At 36.7% G+C, this 22,409-nt stretch overlaps 3 protein-coding genes and 1 long non-coding RNA gene across 9 annotated transcripts in view; 3 read left to right on the top strand and 1 right to left on the bottom strand.

The window, feature by feature from the left end:
- Nucleotides 1-600: 600 nt before the first annotated feature.
- Nucleotides 601-8,407, top strand: LOC147871988 (ryanodine receptor-like). Of its 4 annotated transcripts, none has more exons than XM_087359773.1 (8): nucleotides 601-852; nucleotides 1,147-1,332; nucleotides 1,421-1,526; nucleotides 2,150-2,244; nucleotides 4,026-4,208; nucleotides 5,340-5,511; nucleotides 6,417-6,495; nucleotides 8,211-8,407. In XM_087359773.1, the coding sequence occupies exons 4-8, from the start codon at nucleotides 2,186-2,188 to the stop codon at nucleotides 8,405-8,407; spliced, it is 690 nt and encodes a 229-aa protein (XP_087215899.1). In that variant the 5' UTR covers nucleotides 601-852; nucleotides 1,147-1,332; nucleotides 1,421-1,526; nucleotides 2,150-2,185. The 4 variants fall into 4 exon arrangements, with proteins under 4 accessions (XP_087215899.1, XP_087215900.1, XP_087215898.1 ...); XM_087359774.1 differs by having other exon boundaries at nucleotides 602-760; XM_087359772.1 differs by lacking the exons at nucleotides 601-852; nucleotides 1,421-1,526 and having other exon boundaries at nucleotides 859-1,332.
- LOC147871987 (uncharacterized) lies at nucleotides 8,383-18,810 on the top strand. Of its 3 annotated transcripts, none has more exons than XR_015538108.1 (6): nucleotides 8,383-8,542; nucleotides 11,531-11,802; nucleotides 14,588-14,718; nucleotides 15,140-15,279; nucleotides 15,780-15,936; nucleotides 18,676-18,729. XR_015538108.1 is itself a non-coding variant. In XM_087359778.1 (5 exons), the coding sequence occupies exons 1-5, from the start codon at nucleotides 8,522-8,524 to the stop codon at nucleotides 18,697-18,699; spliced, it is 588 nt and encodes a 195-aa protein (XP_087215904.1). In that variant the 5' UTR covers nucleotides 8,383-8,521; the 3' UTR covers nucleotides 18,700-18,810. The 3 variants fall into 3 exon arrangements, 1 of the variants encoding a protein (XP_087215904.1); XR_015538107.1 differs by lacking the exon at nucleotides 18,676-18,729 and adding an exon at nucleotides 16,030-17,430; XM_087359778.1 differs by lacking the exon at nucleotides 15,780-15,936 and having other exon boundaries at nucleotides 18,676-18,810.
- Nucleotides 14,918-22,409, bottom strand: part of LOC147871985 (uncharacterized) — an 83,982-nt gene continuing 76,490 nt past the window's right edge. The window contains exon 3 of the long non-coding RNA XR_015538112.1: nucleotides 14,918-14,936. This is a non-coding gene — a long non-coding RNA (uncharacterized LOC147871985). The remainder of the gene's footprint in view (nucleotides 14,937-22,409) is intronic.
- Nucleotides 18,706-22,096, top strand: LOC147871986 (TBC1 domain family member 1-like). The gene is made up of 2 exons (XM_087359783.1): nucleotides 18,706-18,837; nucleotides 20,002-22,096. Exons 1-2 carry the CDS (start codon nucleotides 18,750-18,752, stop codon nucleotides 20,205-20,207), a joined length of 294 nt encoding a protein of 97 aa, XP_087215909.1. The 5' UTR covers nucleotides 18,706-18,749; the 3' UTR covers nucleotides 20,208-22,096.

The following is a 22,409-nucleotide window of genomic DNA, read 5'->3' as shown; positions in this document are numbered from 1 at the left end:
GTATTATTATTATTACTTATGCTACATCCTATTGTCATCTGACTAAGTTATGGATCCATGGAATGTAATAAAGATGTATGTATGTATGCAAGAGTCTTTCTGCCTGTTGTTTTTTGGGGTGTGAAACTTGGTCTCTCATAAAAGAGAAGAGAGTTTGAGAGTACAGGTCTTGGAATATGTTTGAGATTTTAGAAGAGATCCGGTAACAGAATACTGGGAACAATTACATAATAAGAAGCTTCTTAATTTATTTTATAATTAAAACTTTTAGTGCAGTTGAATTAAGAAGGATGTGATAGGCGATCATGGAACATATATGCGGCATATGAGAAATACAAAGTTCTGATCCAGAAATGTAAAGGAAGGAGACAGTTTGGGAAACCTATTAAGAAACTACTGGCATACATATATTACAGTACGTGAGGTATTGCAGGCAGCATTTCACACAGCAGGTCAACGGAGTGTGCTTCGACGTAGATCTACTTCAGATCCGTGGTCGGTAGATGGCAGCAGAGTCTGTTACAGTGCGCAAAGAATGAAAATCGAATATCCCTCATTCTCCCGCGATGGCGGGATGTGTCCGCTGCTTTTCAGATGTTGCCATCCCTGCGTACGAGAAAATGGCGTAACTATTCTGTATCGTTTCTGTCCACTGCATTTCTTCTGTCATATATTGCGAGGTCGTGCAAGTTAATGTGACGTTATTTGAGCATTTGTTGAATTTATGTGTGTTATCTTTCCCTTGTGTGGAGGACTTAAAGTAAGAACTATTTCGAACATGTCATTTCATGCAATATACATGCACTTCAAAACTTTCGACACAAGTACAAGAACATGTGGTGGCATAAAGGAGTAATTATATTGATATTTATTTCTTTAAATGACTTCTGTTTTGAAGTGACTCAGAATATATAACAGGATTTTGTGATCACAGTGATGAGTCTTCAACTCTCATAAGAATAATCAAATTTACGATCAGTTGAACAAGTTTCTGTTTCTGAAGGAAGAGGCTGAATTACAGAGAGAAGAATGTTGGTGATTTCTATCCTACACCCTTATAAATTAATTATTGTAGCTGTGAATTTTATAACAGAATAGTAAGACAAAAACAGAAAATACAGTGGAGTCTGTATAAATTTTATACAGGCTCTCCAAGATGATATTGAAACACTGCAGCCAAATGATAACAACACAGAAACTGCTGAACAATGCTGACCGAAACTTTGCAGCAGAGCTACAATTACAAGTTGAGATACTGGTTGGGAAGTGGAAGAAGTTGGTAGAAGGAGCAAAACATTTGTTTGAAAGATGCTTTTAGAGGGAAGTAAGATGGTAAGTTGGATATTCCCACACCTGGTTTAAAACCTGGCCGTAATGTTGGAATAAAACCTGTAATTGTCTCATTCTTGCCATTTTAAAGCGAACAGCTAAAGAAAATGACCTGTCTGTGGTGAACGCATCTTTTCACGTGTCTCACTGGTCTGTGCAACCGTATGGAACTGGTATCAGCAGGATGAAGTATGTAGGTATGTATACAGCACTTCAGCTCACTAGAGAGTAATTATAATCAGGCATACTATAAAGTATAGATAGAAGATGATGGTGTTGTTCTTCCAAGTTGTGGTGCTCTGTGGATTTGGAGAAACATACTGTCTTTGAAATTTGGTGTCTTCCTATGAGTCTTCTTGATGTCACAACCCAAAAACAACAACATTGTCACTTTCAAATCTATAGTTGCAACAAATGCTTCATTTTACTGCCAGTTTTAAATTTTATACTTCAAATTGATCGCTTCATTTAAGTTGGTAAATGTGATTTCAATGACAATATAGAAGTTGTTACCTCAGTAGATCAATGCCAAAAATAACTTTGAAGTCTGATTCTTAACTTGAAGAGATTCTGCTTTATGATATTATGAACCTCCATTAAAATATAGTTGTATTATATTGTGGACATGACAACTGTTATATATGTATGTGTGTGTGTGTGTGGGGGGGGGGGATGCATGCATGTAGTTACACAAAACTGACTGCTCAGCATATACATTTAGATGATATTATTATAGGTTGTATTTGTTAACGGAAACTGAATGGTTTAGTGCTATCTGAAGCAAGATGCGTAACTGAAACAATGCACATTCATATTTCAGGTTATGTCTTTGGTGGTGATGTGTTAAGTTTCTTCCATGGGGGCGATGAATGCCTCACCATTCCATCTACTTGGACTGATCCAACCTGGACAAAAGTAAGATTTGTGTTATTGGAAGGGATGAAATACAGTTATGAGGTATGGTCCTTTATATGTTTAGAAAGGGATTGTTTTTAAAGAAGATGGCTATCTGCTGGGATGTGGCGTCGTGTAGTCTTGCAGATATAGACGTTTGTTTCGGAGGAGCTTACCATCTCCGTCATCAGAGTGATGATACAGGCAATAAGCTCCTCTGAAATGTTTGGTTGATATATACCATATTACATGGTGCTATATCCAAGAAACAACCATCTTCATACTCATCTTGAAAGTATCAGATCTCACTGGAATATTTTTAATTTTTATAATTAAATTTTTTCATTCTAATTGTGTTAGCTCGATGTCAAGGAAGAAGGAAGGAAGAAGTATGTGCCTGCTTCATCGACTGGAAGAAGGCTTTCGATCGAGTAAAATGGAAGAAATTAATGAGGATCCTACAAAGAATTGGAATTGATTGGAGAGATAGAAGACTAATCAAAAACCTGTATATGCAGCAAAAAGTCAAAGTGAGACTGGACTCAGGAGACACCAACAGCGTTGAGATAGGTAGAGGTGTAAGACAGGGATGCTGCTTATCACCAATTCTTTTTAACCTGTACGGGGAATGGCTAGCCAAGGAAGCTCTGGAGACTTCAAAACTGTAAAGTAACTGTAAACTGTAAAGTACGCAGACGACTTAGAAATATTGGCGAAGTAAGAGGAGGAATTACAGAACATGATGGACAAGTTAGTGGAAACAGGTAGAGAGTATGGAATGGAAATCAACATTGAAAAATCAAAGGTAATGAGGACAGCACCGAGAGCAGAACCATTGAACGTTGTAATTGGAAACCAACAGATGGAGAATGTGGAGCATTTCAAGTACTTGGGACGACGGACACCCTATGCACCAAGGAAGTAAAAGCAAGGATAGCCATGGCCAAGGCAGCTTTCGTCAAGAAGAGGATACTTCTCACTAGCAAGTTGGGCTTGGAGATGAAGAAGAAACTAGTGAAGTGTTACGTATGGAGCAGAGACTTGGACACTCAGGAAGAAGGAACAGAAATACCTGGAGAGTTTTGAAATGTGGTGATGGAGAAGAATAGAGATCAGGTGGACGGATCGAGTGACCAACGAAGAAGTATTGAGGAGAGTCAACGAGCAAAGAAACATTCTGCAGGCGATTACACGAAGGAAAGCTAACTGGATGGGACATATTATGAGAAGGAATGGGTTACTGAGTGATATCATCGAAGGCCAGGTTGAGGGAAAGCGAGGACTGGGAATAAGATTGATACAGCTAACCAACGACCTTAAACAAGGAAAGAAGGTGACGTTCCAGGAATTAAAGCGAGAAGCCGAGAATAGGGACAACTGGAGAGCTCTTTTTGGGCAGAGCAATGGACCTGTCGTAAGACAGAACACTTAATAATAAATAATTGTGTTAGAAATTGATTATTTAGGAAAACGGGATTTACCCTTCATGTCTAAAGTGTTAGGTGTGTGATGGTCAATTTAAATTTTTAAACAGCTGGTATGGTAATTCTGTGTAGCCAGTCATGGTACAAGTCTGTAACAGAAACCTGGGGTATGAAGACAGAGAGTGGCCACGTGATAGTCACTCCGTTGGCAGACGCACGTGGAAATGAACACAGAAATTGTTTTGTTTTTTTGTGTTATGTACTTAGAAACATGCTTCAACCTGAATTGAAACCTGTGATTCCAGTCTGAATGGTCCATATCATAGAACGCACAGCCATGGCGATCTGTTGTATGCAATTAATTGTTAACTTTTTCAGCATTGTTGTTCATGGGGGTGGCAGTGTAATGAGTCAAGCTAGATCGCTGTGGCGACTGGAATTGGCAAGAACCAAATGGGCAGGCGGCTTCATGAACTGGTATCATCCGATGAGGATCCGCCACCTTACTACTGTTCGATACTTGGGAGTTAATGAGAACAATGAGCTCTACCTAGTAAGAAAGTATGTTAACTATGGAAGATAAATAGCATAACCGTAGAATAAGAGAAGTATGGATTTTACAGAAATACGTTGTGAAGTTGGAACTGGCTCAGGGTTGTATCCAGTGGTTGACATTTGCATTAGCAGTGTTGAACCATTGGATTCTACTGCCAGTAGAGATGGCTGGCAACTGAGAAGTCACATAACCCATATTAAAATATTTGCTGATGGTTGCAGTTCAATACAATTTAACTGGATTAATAAAAACACAATACTGCTGTGAGTGTACAAGGCCCACACATGACACGTCATGTTTTAACCTCCTCGCACTAGTCCGTCAGTCGCCTTACAGCAGTTGAAGTGCAAGGATAATTTCTTCAGAAGTGCAAAAAAGTGTTCGACCATTTCATTCTTACTTAACGTGGCCAGCATTTGTTTATGATTAGATTTCCAGATTCTCCTGTGCCGAAGAAATTGACAATTTCTTGTTTGGTGAACTGTTTTTTCTGTAACAGGAACTCTACACTGCAGGTCATTAAATTTGAGCGAAAGCTTGAGTGCGTGCATCACCGAACACAGTGGACATTAGCAACATATAATATAAAATGTATTTTTGTTTGTTTTCTGATTTCAGCTTGATTTATTTTTTTTTAGAATAGAATGTGTGTCAGGAATGGGTTGCATGACTTTACAGTCGTTCTGTGCATATGCTCATATAAACAGAACTTGGGCAGAGGTGGTAATGATGTTTTAGTTTTTGTTCCTCAGAATCTGAAGCAGTTTCATTTCTGCATTACATGAGATTGAGGCCTACATGCATTATATACAATGCCTGACCCATCAGTAATTATAAACCTTATAACATTTAACTAGAAGGACCCCAAGAGTAAACAGTCTTGCAAAGATTTACTACAACCCAAGTATAAAATGTCTTTACTATTATAGGTTTATGACTTACAGTTTTTTCTTCAATTTCTCTCAGTTAGAAAACAAATGATTTTAATGAGTTGACACGTATTGTAATATCGTACGCTCTTGAACAGAACAGCTGGGCAACTGGTGTTAATAGCTTTTGCTTTGAAAGTTAGGATGAGAGTATATTCATCTCTGTATTGGAAAAATGCATGTAACATTTTACATTTTTGCACGCAGAGATGATGCTACACTTGCCTCGTCCACTTTCTGCTTGCGACAACAGAAGGATGACCTAAAAGTTGTCCTGGAAGAAAGGGATCTAGAAGTGATCGGAGCTCCCATCATCAAATATGGTGACAGTACTGTCATTGTGCAGCACTCAGAATCAGGGCTGTGGCTCTCGTACAAGGTCTGTATACGTATTGTCCGTCAACTAAATTGGGTCATAATAGATGTGGTGGAAAGTAAGGTGTTTACTTTTCAAGTTACCAGATTTGTAACGTAAGAATTTGAAATTATTATATTATATTAAATAAGTGTTGACAAAGAGAGTTGTAGTTTTACCTGACAGTCATTGCACAATGAATAATAATGTGGCATTGTAACATGCAGTTATGGAGAAACCAAATACTATCTTACTGAAACTGTTCAGAAGCAAAATTTAAAATGTTTCTTCAAAGAAGAAATCTTGTTAAGGACACCATAGAATCATTGCACTAATATGAAGTTTAATAAAATAAATGGAAATAAGCTGTAAAATATTTATAGCAGATTCTGTCACAGCCTAGAATTAATTATAATCTGACTTTTTTCTGTGTTCTTAACATGCTCACACAGCTAAGCCATTTTTAACAAAATTCTAACATTTTGAAGTATTACATTTGAGAAGTGATTGGCAGTCGATCAGTGATTCAAGGACTTTCGAAAGGTACCTGCATACACTATCTAGTTACAGGATGTGAAACTGTGTTCTCAGTTTTCTGAGAAAGGCGCTTTTTGTCTTATCAGGGCATATTCCTATCGTCGCTGTATGATCCTGGTCAAAGAGCAGCATGCCTTTAGAAGTCAAAACATAACGCTTTCAGAACACACTTTGAGCATGTAGTTTTATTCTGTCACTGCATGCAGTTACCTTAATGGAATTCATTGAAATTTGTAGGTCATTTGTCATTCATATCTGTAGAACATGAAATACTACTGAAGATGACTGAGAGGTAAACCAGCAGCCAAGTACCTGGGAGTGAATGTGTTAAACATCTGATATAAAAATTATAGAATTTTGTGATGAGAATGCTGTATGTTGTGTACTTTCAGCAACGTGAGAAGCTGCCAGTGCTATCCTGTGAACACTGTCCAATGGTGTGGTACCACAAGCTCTGTGCCAAAGCAGAAGGTGAGTGTGTAATGAGATAATGTTCGTAATATATATCGTAATATTTTTTACTTGAAACAAAAATGTTGACTGCCTAATGTGAGGGTTATTTTTATGAGTCCAGTGTCTGTTCCTTTATCGATCAATGATGTACTGTCAGAAATGTTTCTACTGAACAGATTGTTTTGAAACTAGGTATGAACATCATTACATTGAATGTCGCTCCAGACATATTTCTTATATTCCTGTCTCTTCAGTGGTTCCAGACTTGCAGACATAGCAGTTGTTTCCTAGAAGGACCAGTTACTAGTACAGTTCTATCTTTTTCTATTTTAATTTAGGCAAGGACACGAAACCTCTTTGAGACTGAGTGCCATAAATTCTAAAAATGTACAATAAAAGCTTGTCATGTGATCACACCATGTGCCCCCCCCCCCCCCCAGTAACATTTTTTAATAACATATATTATTATTTTGTACACATAGTACATTATAAGTAGCAATAAAAATTAGAAACTGTAACAATAGTACAAACAACTTTATTTATAAATTTAAAAATTTCCAGAATAACATATTTCTCACTGTCAGTGAGGTTTTTGTTGCTGGATTTTAAATAATTTTAATTCAAGTCACGCTGTTGTGTGGTGACTTAATCAGTGACACTAAAATCTGTTGCTACACGTGGTATCACACTCTCTAAGTCTACTAATGATATTATATAACATTTGTCTCCTTTTTAATTTGCAAAATATATTTTTTTTGTCTTCAGACAGTGCAGAACTTCTTGCATGAGCCCAGGCATTTAATATAAGCCTGCATTTAAATTCCCAATAGTGAATGTGATAAGACAGCATACATTGTCTCTTTCTTGATTAGCTTTGTGTATCTTAAGGTGCGCTAATTGACATCAATAGTAAAAGGTAAAAGTAAAGCTGTCCCACTATACGCCATGTAGGCGTTTGGGGGGAGAGGAGGTATAGCTCCTCTCTTCCTTGACCTCGGCACTAGATGGGGGTGAGTGGTCAGCATCACGCCCCGGCCGGCTTTACCCCCGGGAAAGGACCCCGGTACCCATTGTAGAGGAAGCTGGGTGGGCCCCAGAGCCGGTCTGGACGCAGAGGCTAGAGGAAAAATCCTCTGCCCCCGTCGGGGATCGAACCCCGGCCGTCCAGCCCGTAGCTAGTCACTATACTGACTGAGCTATCCCGGCTCATTGACATCAATAGTACTGCCTTTAATATTATCTTGGAGTAGAAAAGAGAATTGTCCTCTCTACATCTTGTTTAGTGTCCTGTAAAATATAGAGTATCCCAAAAATATGTATGCACATTATAATATGGATTATTAGCCTTGTTATTCATCTTCATGTGTTATGTTTATGAGGGGAGTCTAGTGTGGTCTACACTTAACAGATGATACCATGATTCATATACACAAATGGTGGAGGGTTGATTGAGTTTCAAGCAATGAAAATTCATTGATTGTCTGTATATATCTTTTTGGGACAGCCTGTATCATGAACTGATGTAAGCAATACTCCTGAAGTATCTGCAGTTTTCTTTGCTGGATCAAAGATATTTTGAATTCTTCCTAGATCATCAGACCTAAAGTAGTCATAAAAATTCTTTACAGTTGATTTACTTTGTCTTCGCCATATTACGCTTGTATCTAACACATGCACACTTTATTTTAGTGAGCGCACAACTTCTGAGAAACAATTTGTTGATTCTCTTTCAGGTTTGAATGACAAGCGCACACAAGCCGCCATCTTCCGTCGCCTGGAGTTGTTACCAGAAGAAGAGCAGTCTGTGATATTAACTAAATTCCGAGGAGTAGAGACCTCAAGTCTCCGTGAGCAGAATGAGTTTCTCATGATGCTGCTAAGAGCACACTATGAAGGAAAGCAAGCTCGCCACACTCAGCGAGTTCCTTAATCAGTACCTGGGAGGGAGTACCATCTTCATGAAGGCCAAACGTTCCCTCAGCTGCTGAAGCGCAAGGGCTCACGAGATGATTTTGGACCAGTTGTGAAGGAATTGAGTCTGCCAATGAATGCTGCACTGTGTAAGGTAAAATAGCATGTTACTGGATCAGTACCTGAAACTTAAAATTCTGCCGTATTGCTTCTTTCAAGTACTTCAAAATAATTTTGCTCATGTTTCGTCATGCTGCCACTATCGTAGTCTCTTCTTATGATGGGGTGAGACTTTGTCTCTGTGGAACTGTGGCTGCTAATGGGCCCATTCTCCATCCCCCAGATGATACATGAGTGAATATGGAACTTGATTAAAGTGAAGGACTTAGACGGAAACTTGTCTCAGTGCCACTTTGTGCACCACAAATTCCACACGGACTGCCCTGACATAACCCAAGGCATCCAAGGTGAGATGCTGTTGCAATAAAAAACTACAGTTAGAAATGAGAGCTGCACTCTGTGTTGAGAACAAACTGACGTCCCATTTTACAAATGTTAATGAATGAAATTCTATTTTTACGCAATTAAAAATCAGTATCACTTTTTCAGTTTGTGTAATGATTTTTTATTACACAGAAGCACATGACAAGAAGTAACATACAACATAATTTCCACCCCTGATCACCATTACTCCCACCTTGCATGTAGCCAAGTTCCTCCTTTGTGCTTTGTTCTGTGTTATTGAGAGTCTTATCTCACATTATCTTATTATTTGTATCTCCATTAATTTATAATTAATTGCTGTTCGTTATTATAAACATTTGTGAACTGTATACTTATCTTCCTTGACTCTCGTGTGTGAGTGCGCACGTGAGACAGAGAGAGATATATATAACTTTCTTTGAATGTAAGTTAATACTAATAAGTTTATTTTTGTGTTCACTTTAAAGGGACTTCCAATGAATATTTCTCTTCTATAAATTGAGTAGTTGGTGTACATTGTATATTGACTTTATTTGTTGTTGTTATTATGTGAACAGCCACGGTGGTCTAGCGGTTAGAACGCTGGCCTTGTAATCCTGGGGTCTCGGGTTCGAATTTATAACTTGTGTTGGGCAAGGCCGTGGTCTAGGCAACACGGAGTTTTCCTCCGTGGCATCCCAACAATTACTCCATTCACACACAGAAGAAGGCAATGGCAAACCACTTGTGGATCATCTGCCAAGAACGTATATGAACAGGTCCCAGTCCGAGAAAAGGAGGGAATGATCCTGTTCATATGGACCTGTCGTCACACAGAACACTAAATAAATAAAATAAAATAATTATGTGAACAGGAAAAGTGGTTTTTCATTTTGAAAGAATAAAAAATCTTTAAGGGTGTTCAGCAGCAAAGAATTGAAGAGAATATTTGTGACTAAGAGAAATGAATGCAGAATTTAAGAGAATTACATTGAACTCCATAAGATGTACATTTAATGTAGTAGTATGATTAATGAAGGATAATAATATGGTCATCATGATTTAAACAGTAAAACAGATGACTTCGTTTCAAACACTTCATGGTAGAATCAGACATGAATAGTATTTTCGAAATGGATCTTAAGAAACTAGCATGTGAGCATATAAATTGTACTGAACTAATTATGGATTGTGTCCAGTGGTGGTTTTTTTTGATGAACCTACAAGTTCTGCGCACGTGGGATTGGCTGAATAACTGTCAACTCCTGCACCACGGAATTAGCAAATCACTGAATTGTAATTCTGTATTGCAGCCTTTAATGGGTTAGTCTAGTGTTACTCAGACTGTACTTTACAGAACACTGGCAATATATCGAGTAATCTCAAGGGTTCTAAGAGAGAATTTTGTCAAATGGTGGACTGACTCAGTTGTCAAATACCTTTGCTGTTATGGCAATATAGTTAACTTGATACACTGCGTCATTACACTTTTAAGTCACACTGTAACAATTTAGGGAAACAAGGTTATCAGTCATTGTTGTGTGCATTTTTAATGCCCTCAGCATGCATATTTAGGATGTGTGCAGCAGTACTTTATTGAAAACGGTGCAAATTAGAGATGAACTTCACATCTCCCAATACATTTTACCAGTTTTTATAAAGTTAGGACTGGCAGAAGAGTGGTGATGACTGTCATTCATAGTGACATGAAATCTGAGTGTCAGTATATGTGTAACATTATTTGGATGACCAACAACAAACAGTCTGTGTGATGCTGTGTGACTCCAGAGGGTAGCGTACCTAGCGGACGTTCTTACGAAGATACGTGAACAAAATTTTAAGGTGTGACTATCACAGTTATCTTGGCATGTGAACAAATTTATATATAAATAAAATAGAATTTTGGAGGACGTGTACTGGTTGAAAAAAAATGTTTCTGGCTGTTTTCAACCATTGGATGACTTTTCCAATGAACTTGAGAGCTGGATAAGTGATGATTTTCTTTCAGATACAATTGAACGTGTATGAGACCTACAAGTTGCAGTGAACGTTTTCAGTGGTTATGAAACCTTTGTACGTTCTCTGTCACAGAGAAAGGTTTGTTATTAGAAACAGATATAAGAAATATGACACTTCAGCAGGCCGTGGTTTTGAAAGATACATTAATAAACATTCCTCTTGGTAACTTTTGTGTCAGTTTGAAGGAAGATTGTCCACAAATTCCAAGTGTAGCTGTGAAGAAGCTACTTCCATTTCTATGTACATATATATGTGAAACAACATTCCCAAGATAAGATCATGAACAAACTCCACCCTGCAAGGATTTTCAAAAGTTTATAATCAGCTATCCAGTACATTTCCTGCTTTTACGTAGTGCAAAGGATCTCTGTTACGTTCATAAATCCAACCACTGGAGCCTAACCTGAGTCATTGAATCCATTACATGCCCTTCATGTTTTCTGAGCACAATTCTAATGTGAATTTCTCATATCCTTTGTGCACATTACGTGTCTGACCCATTTTATCCTCCTTGATTTAATCACCCAAACAGTACTAAGTTCTGAAGCTCTTTATTATGCATTTCTTTAGAACACTCTTACATAATCTTCCCAAGGTTCAGATATCTTGTCTGAAGGATAGTGCATTTTACTCATATACAGAAAACATATTGTTTTCCCAGGATCCCCCATCCTCTTCAGGGCACGCTAGCCCAACTACCCGTTCATCACCAGCTCCAACACTGGAAGTACCTGAGAACAACATAACAGACAGTGGTACCAGTGGTCTGCGACCACGTTCTTCTACAGTGGGCGCTGCAGAAGGCGAGACAATGAAACGGGAACTACAAAAAAAGCAGTCAAATGGCAGCCTTTCTGCCAGCAACTCCCAGCAACAGTTGAATTCCGTCACTCCTCCCAATGGACAGCAGAAGACCAGTCCCATGATGAATATGTGAGTTCCTTTTGTGGTGTTGTCAGTTGGTTGATAGAATTTCTTTTTTAAGTCTGTTCTCAAGTGTTATGTTTATATGGAACTCTTAGCTTATAAACAGTCAAACCTAATGCCTGATGAATTTAAACTACATAAATCTACATTTTGTTAATAAAATTTCTTCCACGTTATCATTAATGTGTATACCGTCATGTTAGTATTCTTCTAGAATTAGAGATGGACATTTACTTTGTTACAAATGTAATGATTGTACTCTCATGACCTGTTTGCAAGAGCCTCTTCTGTGAAAATTGGATAAAACCTTTTCTTTGAAGGATTGTTTCATCGCCACTTCCTCCCTAATCTTAAATGTTTACTGATGTCACTATGCAGGAAATACAGTTATTTATATGTAATATTTGTACAGATGGAGCATCAGCAAAGATACAGTCCGTACTATAACATCTTTCTGAACCCTCATATACAAGACAGATTTTTGTATTCTGAGATCTCTCCATTTCAGTGACAAATATTAACCTTATAATACACAAGATGAAAACTGTAACACAGTTTGGAAAATGAGAGTAATTATGTCGGTGATTCTCATGCTAAATATTAAAGTCTCATTTTCAGATAATAAATATGAAAGGATCAGTAAACAATTTGGGATACAGATCTACAAAGTGTGTGACTGAAATGGATATTTGTGTGATATGACAATTACAAATGCAGTGATGGACATGATTTGTGTAGTACAGGGGTCGTCAACCTTTTTATACCTACAGCCCACTTTTGTATCTTTGTTGATGGTAAAATTTCCTTACCGCCCACCGGTGCCGCACATACTGCCCACCACCATGAAAGAGGTACAGCTCGAAGACTGAATGATGGCCGTTATGCGCACTAAACTCATGCCTTTGATACGGAGCTCATTTGTTGCTCCTTCATCCACGAGTTTACTTCGAGAAGTGCCCGGTGAATTATTATCTATATTCAAAATTTTAGAGATGGAATTCAAAAGTAAATTGCAAAAGCATATTTTAAAAAGTCAAACTCGCGAAGTTGTTAGCAGTGTATTCGTTATATGAAGGAAGAACCAAATTTGTAACAACGGACAAAAACCCACACCGCCCACCATGAAAGCTTGAATCGCCCACTAGTGGGCGGTACGGACCAGGTTGACGACCCCTGGTGTAGTATAATGTCTTCCTCTGATTTATGAGACAATTTGCATATTATGAGAATACATTGCTCTTGTCCTGTGAGGACGAGAATGCTGCAGGAACTGACTAAAACAGAGTTACATTTTGACGGGGTGAGGGGTGATCTGATTGAAGTGTATGTATGTATGTATGTATGAGAATAAGATTGCAAGGGGTTGTAACACATGTCTGGAAAGAGAAATTAACTGTTGCGTGGTCTATAGGTTTGCGTTATGATAAAACATTTGCAAATTCTGAAAGGGGTTAGATTCTTTCTCAGTAAAAAATACAACAGTTTCATAAGTTAGTGGATATTTTAAGCAAAGCTGGAAATTAAAATTTGTTCCTTTGATTATCTATCACCAGAAACTTCATGTTTTTTTAAGCATATTTAGATATTTTTATCTAGTTTTGGCATTCTGTGGTAAAATAAGAGAAGAACAGCTTCTTTCAGAGGACTGTTTGAAATATTCCAAAATTTTTGCAGAATTAACTGTGGGAAAATCTCAAGCATACTGAACAGACAGCACATTGATAGTAGTAACTTACGTGATTTTTATATTCTAAGAATCCAGAAACTGTCAACTAAATCGACATAGAAACAAACGTGCACTAACCCCAATCATTCAATGCTGGAGTTCACTCAAACATCAGTATATCAGATGCTTCGAGAGACATAAATTTAACCTCAAATGTTCTTCAGGACCAAACTATCTTAAGCAAAAACTGTAATAAAGAGTTTCAGGTTGGGGATGGAAGAGTACTTAATGATGAAAACAGAACTAAACTATAATATGTGAATAAAAATTATGAGTATAAAGCCATGAAAAACAGTCTGGCTAGTATAAAGTTTTAAGAATTCGTATATTCTATATTTTTATGACACTTTTAAAGAAGGAAATTGTAACATATTTTGTAATTAATGTGTACATAATGAGAAGTAATAACAGATGAAGAAGTTACAGTTGTATGTTTACTAACTCTGTACCATTACTTAAGTAAAATACATAACTGTAGGTCACCTGAAGATCTTATAAATACAGCAAAATGTGGAGTATCATCTTCATCATGGACGCTACAAACCAGGGTGGGGGTGTTAGCCCCATGCCCAACCCCCCCAACCCGGAAGACCAGGCCTCCGTATTTACATCACCTGGAAGCAAGGTGGTCCAGCTATACCCCCAGAATATCATACGAAAACAAAATAGATCACGTCTGTTGAAATATTTTTGTTAATAGTATTGAAAAATTAAATAATAAATGAATCTAAAAGAATGTGAAATATCTAGGTAATAACATTGTGGGTGTACACTGTCTGAAAATAAGCTTGTCAGTGCGTTTGATTTGTTGATTCAGGAATTGCATAACTGTTATTTCGTAGAGCAATCGCCCACATAAATGTAGGGCAGTAGTTTAACATTTTAGAGACAGACACATGTTTAGGGTTTTAAATTCTGTTATACCTTCAAAAATTTTGCAGTATTTAACAAGCTGAAACATGGGAGATAGGAGAGAATTTTCACAGTGTATTCAACTGAAAACTGTAATTTCTCCAGATTACTTTTACACCAAGCATTGAAACAAAACATTGATTTTGTGAACAGATTCCTGAAAGTTGGTCACACCTCAAAGACATCACCAACACAGGAGCTGAATCAGGATGTGGCAAGGCAATCTGGATCATGGTGCCAAGCCATCTTCAATCGGATGCTGACGCCTAACAAGAACCTGTCTGGTAAACTTTAGTTTACTTTCGTTTGGAACCAGCACTGACAAATTTTTATGGCTTAAAGTATAATTTGCTTCATAACTTTTAATGAAGATTAACTGCTGGATTTTGTCAGGACCAGACAGATTTGTTATCAGTTTCAACAAGTGATTTTGTCCTCTTATTTCTTGAGTAGTTGTTGCTAGTAGTGGAGTACTGTATGAGGCTCAGAATGATTCAGTCTCCTGAAATTAGACATTTCCTTCACTAAAGATGCAGTGGTTATATGGAATAAATATAAATATAATACAGTAAAGTAAAGCCATCCCACTGCACGCCATATAGCTCCTCTCTCTCTTGTCAGCATCACGCCCAGGAAATGTATTAGACTAAGAGGCTCTGTGATTATCTGTTGTGATTCTCTCATCCGTTTGTTGTGTTCAAGCAGAGAGGGGCCTGGGGTTAATCAGTATAAAGCAGCACCCACTGAAGCGAGACAGAGAAGAACTGCGTGCTCTGTGGAAAAAAGCTATCAACCAGCAACTGCTGCTCTTATACGGATGGAGAAGGAGAATGCGAGGCTGCGAGGTATCTGTCAGAAATATTATAATGCTTGTTTTAGAACAGAACTGTATAATAAACAGTCACAAAGGAAACAGGAAATGTGGTCAGCTGTCAATATTCACAAATTTGTTCTTCTGCCTGTTTGTAATTGAGCTTCATGCAGTATACACCGTGTTTCAAAAGTAGCTTTACAACTTCGCAGGAGAATATAAATTTATTTAAAGGACGTGCGCAATATTTTTAAATGCACAAATTTAGCCAAACACATCGAGTTTCACGCACGTAAACTGTAGTACGGAAATGTTGCGGCGGGTTTGAAGACGACGAAGGATTTCTGGACTCGGTAATTTTCAGTGACGAAAGCACGTTCCATGTCACTGGTAAGGTCAACGCCCACAACTGCAGGATTTGGGGTAGTGAAAATCCACGTACCTTCCTGGAACATGTTCATGACAGTCCAAAAGTTAATGTTTTGGGCCCTCAGCAAAGATAAAGTGTACAGCCCCTTCTTTTTCATGGAGAAGACTATTACCGGCATTGTGTATCTGGACATGCTCCAATAGTTCCTCATTCCTCAACTTGATGAAGATGACCAGGAAGGACGCATTCACTTCCAGCAAGATGGTGCACCCCCTCATTACCTCGGAGAAGTGCGCGAGTACCTCAACAACCGTTTCCCAGGTCAGTGGATTGGTCAGGCCGCACCAATAGCATGGCCACCTCGTTCCCCGGATCTAACACCTTTAGATTTTTTTTTGTGGGGATTTGTTAAAGATCGAGTGTACGTGCCACCCTTACCTGCAGATGTGGCCGAACTCCGAACTCGAATTACCACCGCAGTTGCTGAAGTGACACCAGAGATGCTACACCGCGTGTGGCAAGAAATTGACTACATAACAAATGGAAGTCACATTGAACCATAAAAATCTGATGGACATAAAACTTGAAGTGTTTGACTACATTTCTATGTTCTGAAATTATATGTTTCTCCTATCAGTTCACCAATATCTCACCCTCAAGTTGTAAAGCTACTTTTGAAACACGCTGTATTATCATCAACATTACTTGAAAAATTTATTGTGATGCTTTATTTATTTTTTTTAAAATCTTGGTTAAAACAAATTTTTTATGAACTGACAAATTATATTTATAATAATTAAATTTAATGATGGTGTAAGGCAATATAAACATATTAATAACTTCGGATTAATTGTTTCTACAGACATCAATGCATTTTGCCAAATAATTGGCACTAGGAGGCCAAGGCCCAATATGGGCTCTAGAGCCATTGGATGGATGGAGGAAGTGGCACATTGTGTGTTTGTAATTATATTCTCAATCATTCATTCTGCAATCCAAACATAAACAAGAGTGATCTAGCATTTACATGATTATGTATATTATCTTTTATCATCTGTGCACCAAGTTTTATGCTTGGTCTAGCTGATCATGTGTTGCAGTAGCATAGTGGTAAACTATTTCACGCTAAAGTTAAAATCCAGCTTACAGCCCCACATGATGGGAGTTTAAATCCCCTGTGATAAAGGTTATTATGCATTCTTTGCACACATGCGTATACACAAAGTATTTTGGTGATGTTTTGAACATCATGCCATTTGGGGAGATGAATCAGATATTTCCATTTGCTGTTTCATATCACATCTTGCTGCGACAACTGATTCTGCTTGCTCATCACTTTTTTTCTCTGTCTGATGAGTCACTTTTGTGATCAAATTCATGATTATCACCAATTTCATTTTGAGTATAACCAGATTCTACTTCTGAAATATTGTCACATGCACAATCCAGAATTGGCACAATATCATCACTTGCATCATCATTTTGCACCATATTGTGCATTTGCTACAAGGGAAATTAAAAAAAAAAATTTCATCATCATCATCATCATCTAACTATCAAGGAGTTTGGGCCTAATGACCCATTCTGGCCTCAATCGTCCAGGAATTCTTTAAAGGGCGTCCTTTATTTCTTCTTCCTATTGGTTTGTGTTTCAAAATTAGATGTGGAAATCTGTTTTGCAATGTGTAAAAATTGTCATCAGACTATTTTAATCTTGTATTGATGTCCAGATTATGGTATGTACAGAGATTTGTATGCTTGTGACATCTGGTGAATATTTTACATGCTATTTAAAATAAACAGCAGTGTTTCTAATCCTGTAATGCCATTTGTCGTTGCTGCTACTTGGACATTTTAACACATTTTCAAAGAGCAATGGGGTTTGGCTGCATTACACTGATATTTTATTATATCATTATTCATTATTATAAAATATTTTTCAATTCTTTTGCAGGAGATGAACATTATTTTTGTTATTCTGAAATTTTGGTTTGCAGGCATTTGTTTCCATAATTTTTTTCGTATCTTCCACACACTCGTGCTTTTATAAAGAAAGATAAGTAATGTTAGTAGTTTAAGTGTAAAAGTTGTGAAAAGTGGAAAGTAATACATAGTTTTTGTTTATCAGAGTTTATAACCTTATTTGCAATGATCTAATCACCTTGTGAATATGAAGGTATACCAGCATACACAAAGAAACAGCTATTGATTAATCTAATTTCTTCTTCTGAACACCAAACTCTCTGGTATTAGAATCGAAAGGTAACACTAAAATATGATTTTAGAATCTGTCCTCAATCCAATCCACCTCTAACAACAAATTTAAACTCTGATAATAGGACCTAGTGATTAGGAAGTGCTCCCACTACGTCCGGAATCCAATGAAGTCCGTATTTAATGCGTTCACTCTCAGGTAGCAGAACCTAGAGGTTTAATACTGCTAACAAAAATTCCACCATTTTATCCTGTAATGTTCCAGTACGAGGCCAGGAAATAACATTTCTCCTTTGCACAGTATATTTTTAAGTTGGAATAAATGTGCAATTATTATGTTGATATTGAAATTAGAGTAGAGCGCTGATTGTTCATGGTAGTTGTGGGAGGCAAGGGCCCAGATAATCTAAAACACAGTTAATGCAGATTATATTTAATTAGCATTATCATCATCATCCGTGTAAGCAAAATAGGAACTTTCACAAATTTGTACATATTAACATACATATTCCTATTGCAAAACATACTAAACATTCTTTTTTGAAGTCATTTTGTAAGCAAGTCCATAGATTTTGTTTTGATATTTCTGTTGGCCTTTTTTTTATATACTCACAAATTTGTAAAAAGGTCATCGTAATCAAAGTCATTTTCATTTCCCATGAAGTAAAGTGAAGATAAGGAAAATGTAATTACGCAGTCTGAGACCATGGATAAATTGGGCCCCAGATAATCAGAGCTGTGCTGTAGTTTACTAATTTTGTATTTTATTGAATTATGAATAATAATTAACAACCACAGGATTGGTTACATCATCAGACACTGTAAAGTAACCCATTGTTTTGGCAGCCCGACAGGAGGAAGCGACAGTGAAGCGCATCAAGTTGGAATATGATGAGATAGGTTCATGTGTGCAAGAAGTAATGGAGGTGTGGGATCTCTTGGTGAGCAAGGAGAGTCACGTCTCAACTCAGTGTGACTCCAAAATGCTGCTCCAAGCCATCAGGCAAGGTGAAGACATGAGATAATAGCAGATAATGGAGAAATAGTTCAGTGACAGGATTAAAATAATTTAATCTCAGAAATAATAAAGTTAAATCTGGGGTTATACTCATTTGAAGAGGGTTGGGAAGGATTGTTATCCTACCCCTTACATAACTATGAACAGAGAGGGAACTTCACTGACAAATATGTGGCATTTGGTAAAGTACACTAATAAAGCCAAATTTCATCATTTTATACTTAAGCATCTGTAGACTTAACATTATATTGTGTTGTATTTCTTAATACTGCTGCTTTGTATTTGAGGAGTTACTGGTTTCAATACCAGCCTGTTATTTTTTAATGTTTTTTTCCTTGTACTGTTGAAGGAGACATCACATTGGTGTTTTAAAATAAGCCATGACCAATTCGTTCATGTAACATACCATTCGTAATCACCTTATTTCACAATACAAGATGATTATAAATATTCTTTTCACTTTTAAAAAATGTTTTTAAAAAGGTAAGCTATGCACGATAATGAAATTTGTAGGGCATGAATAAAAACTCGTTTTGAAGTCAGTTACCTAATTTCAATGTGAGCCCAGCTGGTGATTCTACATGTGTCAAAATGATTGTCATTCTCATTCCAAAGATTGCACATTTGCACATACATCATCATCTCAGATGTGAATTTTGATGTCATTTTGGTTTTGAATTATTGGTGCAGGGGTAGACAGTCTGTCAAACAACCCCCCTTCCGACACAAAAAGAAATTGCAGGGACCTAGGGGCAAACAGCTGTTCAGAAATTGTCACACTGCAATGAAAATGAAATGTGTTATCATGGGCAATATATGAATGCATTTCACATTCTGTTCACAGTTTGTTTAGAAACAGGCTTGTATGAAGCATAAGTGGATGGTTTGGCAGGTGAGGTTAGCCCAGACTCTCTTCAAAACCATCTCTGCATTGCCTTCATTGATGGGATTTCATGAAACCACAACATACAGTTCATACTTAAGGTCTACATCCTGAAAATGTTATTATTGAGCATAGATTTTCTTAGAATAAAATGTCTAGAAGTGCAAAGATAATTCATAATCACTCTTTGTATCACCTCTGCATAATAAATTTGTTAGGGGCTTTCTTACTAAAGTGTTTAATTTCACAAGATTGTTGGATGTTTTTGCAGGAGTTCCACGCAGCAAGCGTGGGGATGTTTGGCACTTCCTGGCAGAGCAGTACTGTCTGAAAGTTGCTCCAATAGATACAAGCAAGTTCCCTAACTATCACGTCCCGTACGAGAACCTGCTACGACAACTCACCTCCCATCAGCATGCCATCCTTATAGACTTAGGTGAGACAGTTTGTACTTCATCCATGCTTGACATCCATTAATTTATGTGCCTCATTTGCAGCCATTGCCCTTTCATTACTCACCTCAAGTCTCTGACTGAGCAGTGATAATGTTTCATTAATGGATTCATAGTCAACTGAACTGTGTTGGTAATTTTCAGCTATTGAAATCAAAAATTTAAAACTAAACTTTAACTGGACCTAAAGTATGGTAGTTGAGTTTCCTGTGCACTAGATATAATACACTTATTCTACTAGTGACATCAATTATTACCTGTGCTTTTTTAATAAAATGTATACTATATAAAATAGTTCTAATAAGAGGTGTAGAACTTAGTGGAAAGTACGTATTACATCGTGCATAAACTTCTTATATGATAAGCTACTAGGAAAATTTAATTTTTGTTTTGTGTAAAGTAGAAATAATATTAAAATGATTGATAACCAGAATTACATTCTGAAGACAACTTTTGCTGGAAACTCCAAACATTGGAATTCAGCCATCAGAATCTTCCAAGCAGTTTTTGACATAAAGCATTTGAATGGACATATTGACAGATAACATAATCTCCACATGACATATTTATTTTATGAATCAAAAAAGATACATGACAAAGAACACGTGATAGTGTAAGCAACTTCTATAGACATTTTCAAGTTACGCGTCTTATGTTTTTATGTATTTGATAATTTACCAGAAAATTAAATTTACATAAAAATGTGTATCCAATTATTTCTTACAAGTCTTTTCCAGAATGTTTTTTGTTCAGAGGAATAATTAGTGAGATTCTTGTCAATTATGTTTCATAATGTATATTGGTGTTTATATGAAATGGTTGTTATTATTGTCAGCTGGTAATGAAAATTAGAATTAGTAGATGGATCTAATGAAACTTCAAATATAATAGTTTGTCAAAATACATCCACTTTTTATAGACTTCAAATATACAAATAAGTGGCTAGGACAGACATACACACCTCCCTTTTGTAAATTAACTTTATTTTCTCTGTGCAAAGAGTACATACTATTAAACTATTTGCTGATGTCACAAGCGTCATAATTTCAAATAAAAATTTTGATGATTTCTGTTCAACATCAAACAGTTCTGTCTCATAATGAGTAGATGGTTTACTGCTAACAAACTGGCCCTAAATCTAATAAAATTTATAACAAATAACTCTCCACAATTTGCTTTAAGTATTGGTTATAGTGGGAAGTATATACAAGAGTCAATAAACACAAAATTCTTGGGTTTGCAAATTGATAATCACCTAAATTGGACTAATCATATTGATAAACTGATACCTAAGTTAGATCTCTGTTGCATGTCAGCAACTCTGACACACTCAGATCTGAATATTTTGCCTATTTTAACTATTTAATGAAATATGGAATAATTTTGGGGGGAAATTCATCAAACATCAAAAAGATATTCACTTTACAAAAGAAAATTGTTAGGTTATTGGCTGGTGTAAGACCTAGGAATTCATGTAGAAGTCTATTTAAGAGATTAGAGATCTTAGCTCTTCCATGTGAATACATATTCTTGTTAATGAATTTTATTGTAAATAACCAAGAACTCTTTCAAACTATACACCACGTCAACACAAGGAATAAAAATCTGCTTCATAGACCAATTTTCAACAGTCTATCATCAAATCTCACAAGTCTTGTAAATAAAAAGGCACAATTTAAATCAGCATTGAAAAGATACTTAATTACACAATCCTTTTACTCTGTCGATGAATCCCTAATGTCTAAAAGTAAGTCGTAATTTATCCTTTGTTTGTATTTTTGTGACATTTATATGACTTGTATTTGTATAACATGTATTGTATTATTATTACGACTTATTCCACATCCTATTGTCATCTGACTAAGTTATGGATCCATGGAATGTAATAAAGATGTATGTATGTATGCAAGAGTCTTTCTGCCTGTTGTTTTTTGGGGTGTGAAACTTAGTCTCTCATAAAAGAGAAGAGAGTTTGAGAGTACAGGTCTTGGAATATGTTTGAGATTTTAGAAGAGATCCGGTAACAGAATACTGGGAACAATTACATAATAAGAAGCTTCTTAATTTATTTTTTAATTAAAACTTTTAGTGCAGTTGAATTAAGAAGGATGTGATAGGCGATCATGGAACATATATGCGGCATATGAGAAATACAAAGTTCTGATCCAGAAATGTAAAGGAAGGAGACAGTTTGGGAAACCTATTAAGAAACTACTGGCATACATAT

This window comes from Zootermopsis nevadensis, unplaced genomic scaffold, assembly GCF_977971745.1.
Source record: "Zootermopsis nevadensis isolate Lab colony 2312 unplaced genomic scaffold, Znev_1.0 Znev_ptg000033l, whole genome shotgun sequence".
In the NCBI taxonomy this organism is placed as follows: domain Eukaryota; kingdom Metazoa; phylum Arthropoda; class Insecta; order Blattodea; family Termopsidae; genus Zootermopsis; species Zootermopsis nevadensis.
The sequence above is the reverse complement of the archived record's forward strand: the minus strand, read 5'-3'. Positions and strand labels throughout refer to the sequence as shown.

Bases quoted from the DNA above. Each gene is read 5' to 3' on its own strand.
- LOC147871988 (XM_087359773.1), top strand. From the start codon at position 2,186: ATGGGGGCGATGAATGCCTCACCATTCCATCTACTTGGACTGATCCAA. The intron at 4,209-5,339 runs GTATGTTAACTA...TTTTGCACGCAG, and splicing joins GAGCTCTACCTAGTAAGAAA to AGATGATGCTACACTTGCCT. The intron at 5,512-6,416 runs GTCTGTATACGT...GTGTACTTTCAG, and splicing joins GGCTGTGGCTCTCGTACAAG to CAACGTGAGAAGCTGCCAGT.
- LOC147871987 (XM_087359778.1), top strand. From the start codon at position 8,522: ATGAATGCTGCACTGTGTAAG. The intron at 11,803-14,587 runs GTGAGTTCCTTT...TTTTGTGAACAG, and splicing joins ACCAGTCCCATGATGAATAT to ATTCCTGAAAGTTGGTCACA. The intron at 15,280-18,675 runs GTATCTGTCAGA...TTGTTTTGGCAG, and splicing joins GGAGAATGCGAGGCTGCGAG to CCCGACAGGAGGAAGCGACA.
- LOC147871986 (XM_087359783.1), top strand. From the start codon at position 18,750: ATGGAGGTGTGGGATCTCTTGGTGAGCAAGGAGAGTCACGTCTCAACT. The intron at 18,838-20,001 runs GTGAAGACATGA...ATGTTTTTGCAG, and splicing joins GCTCCAAGCCATCAGGCAAG to GAGTTCCACGCAGCAAGCGT.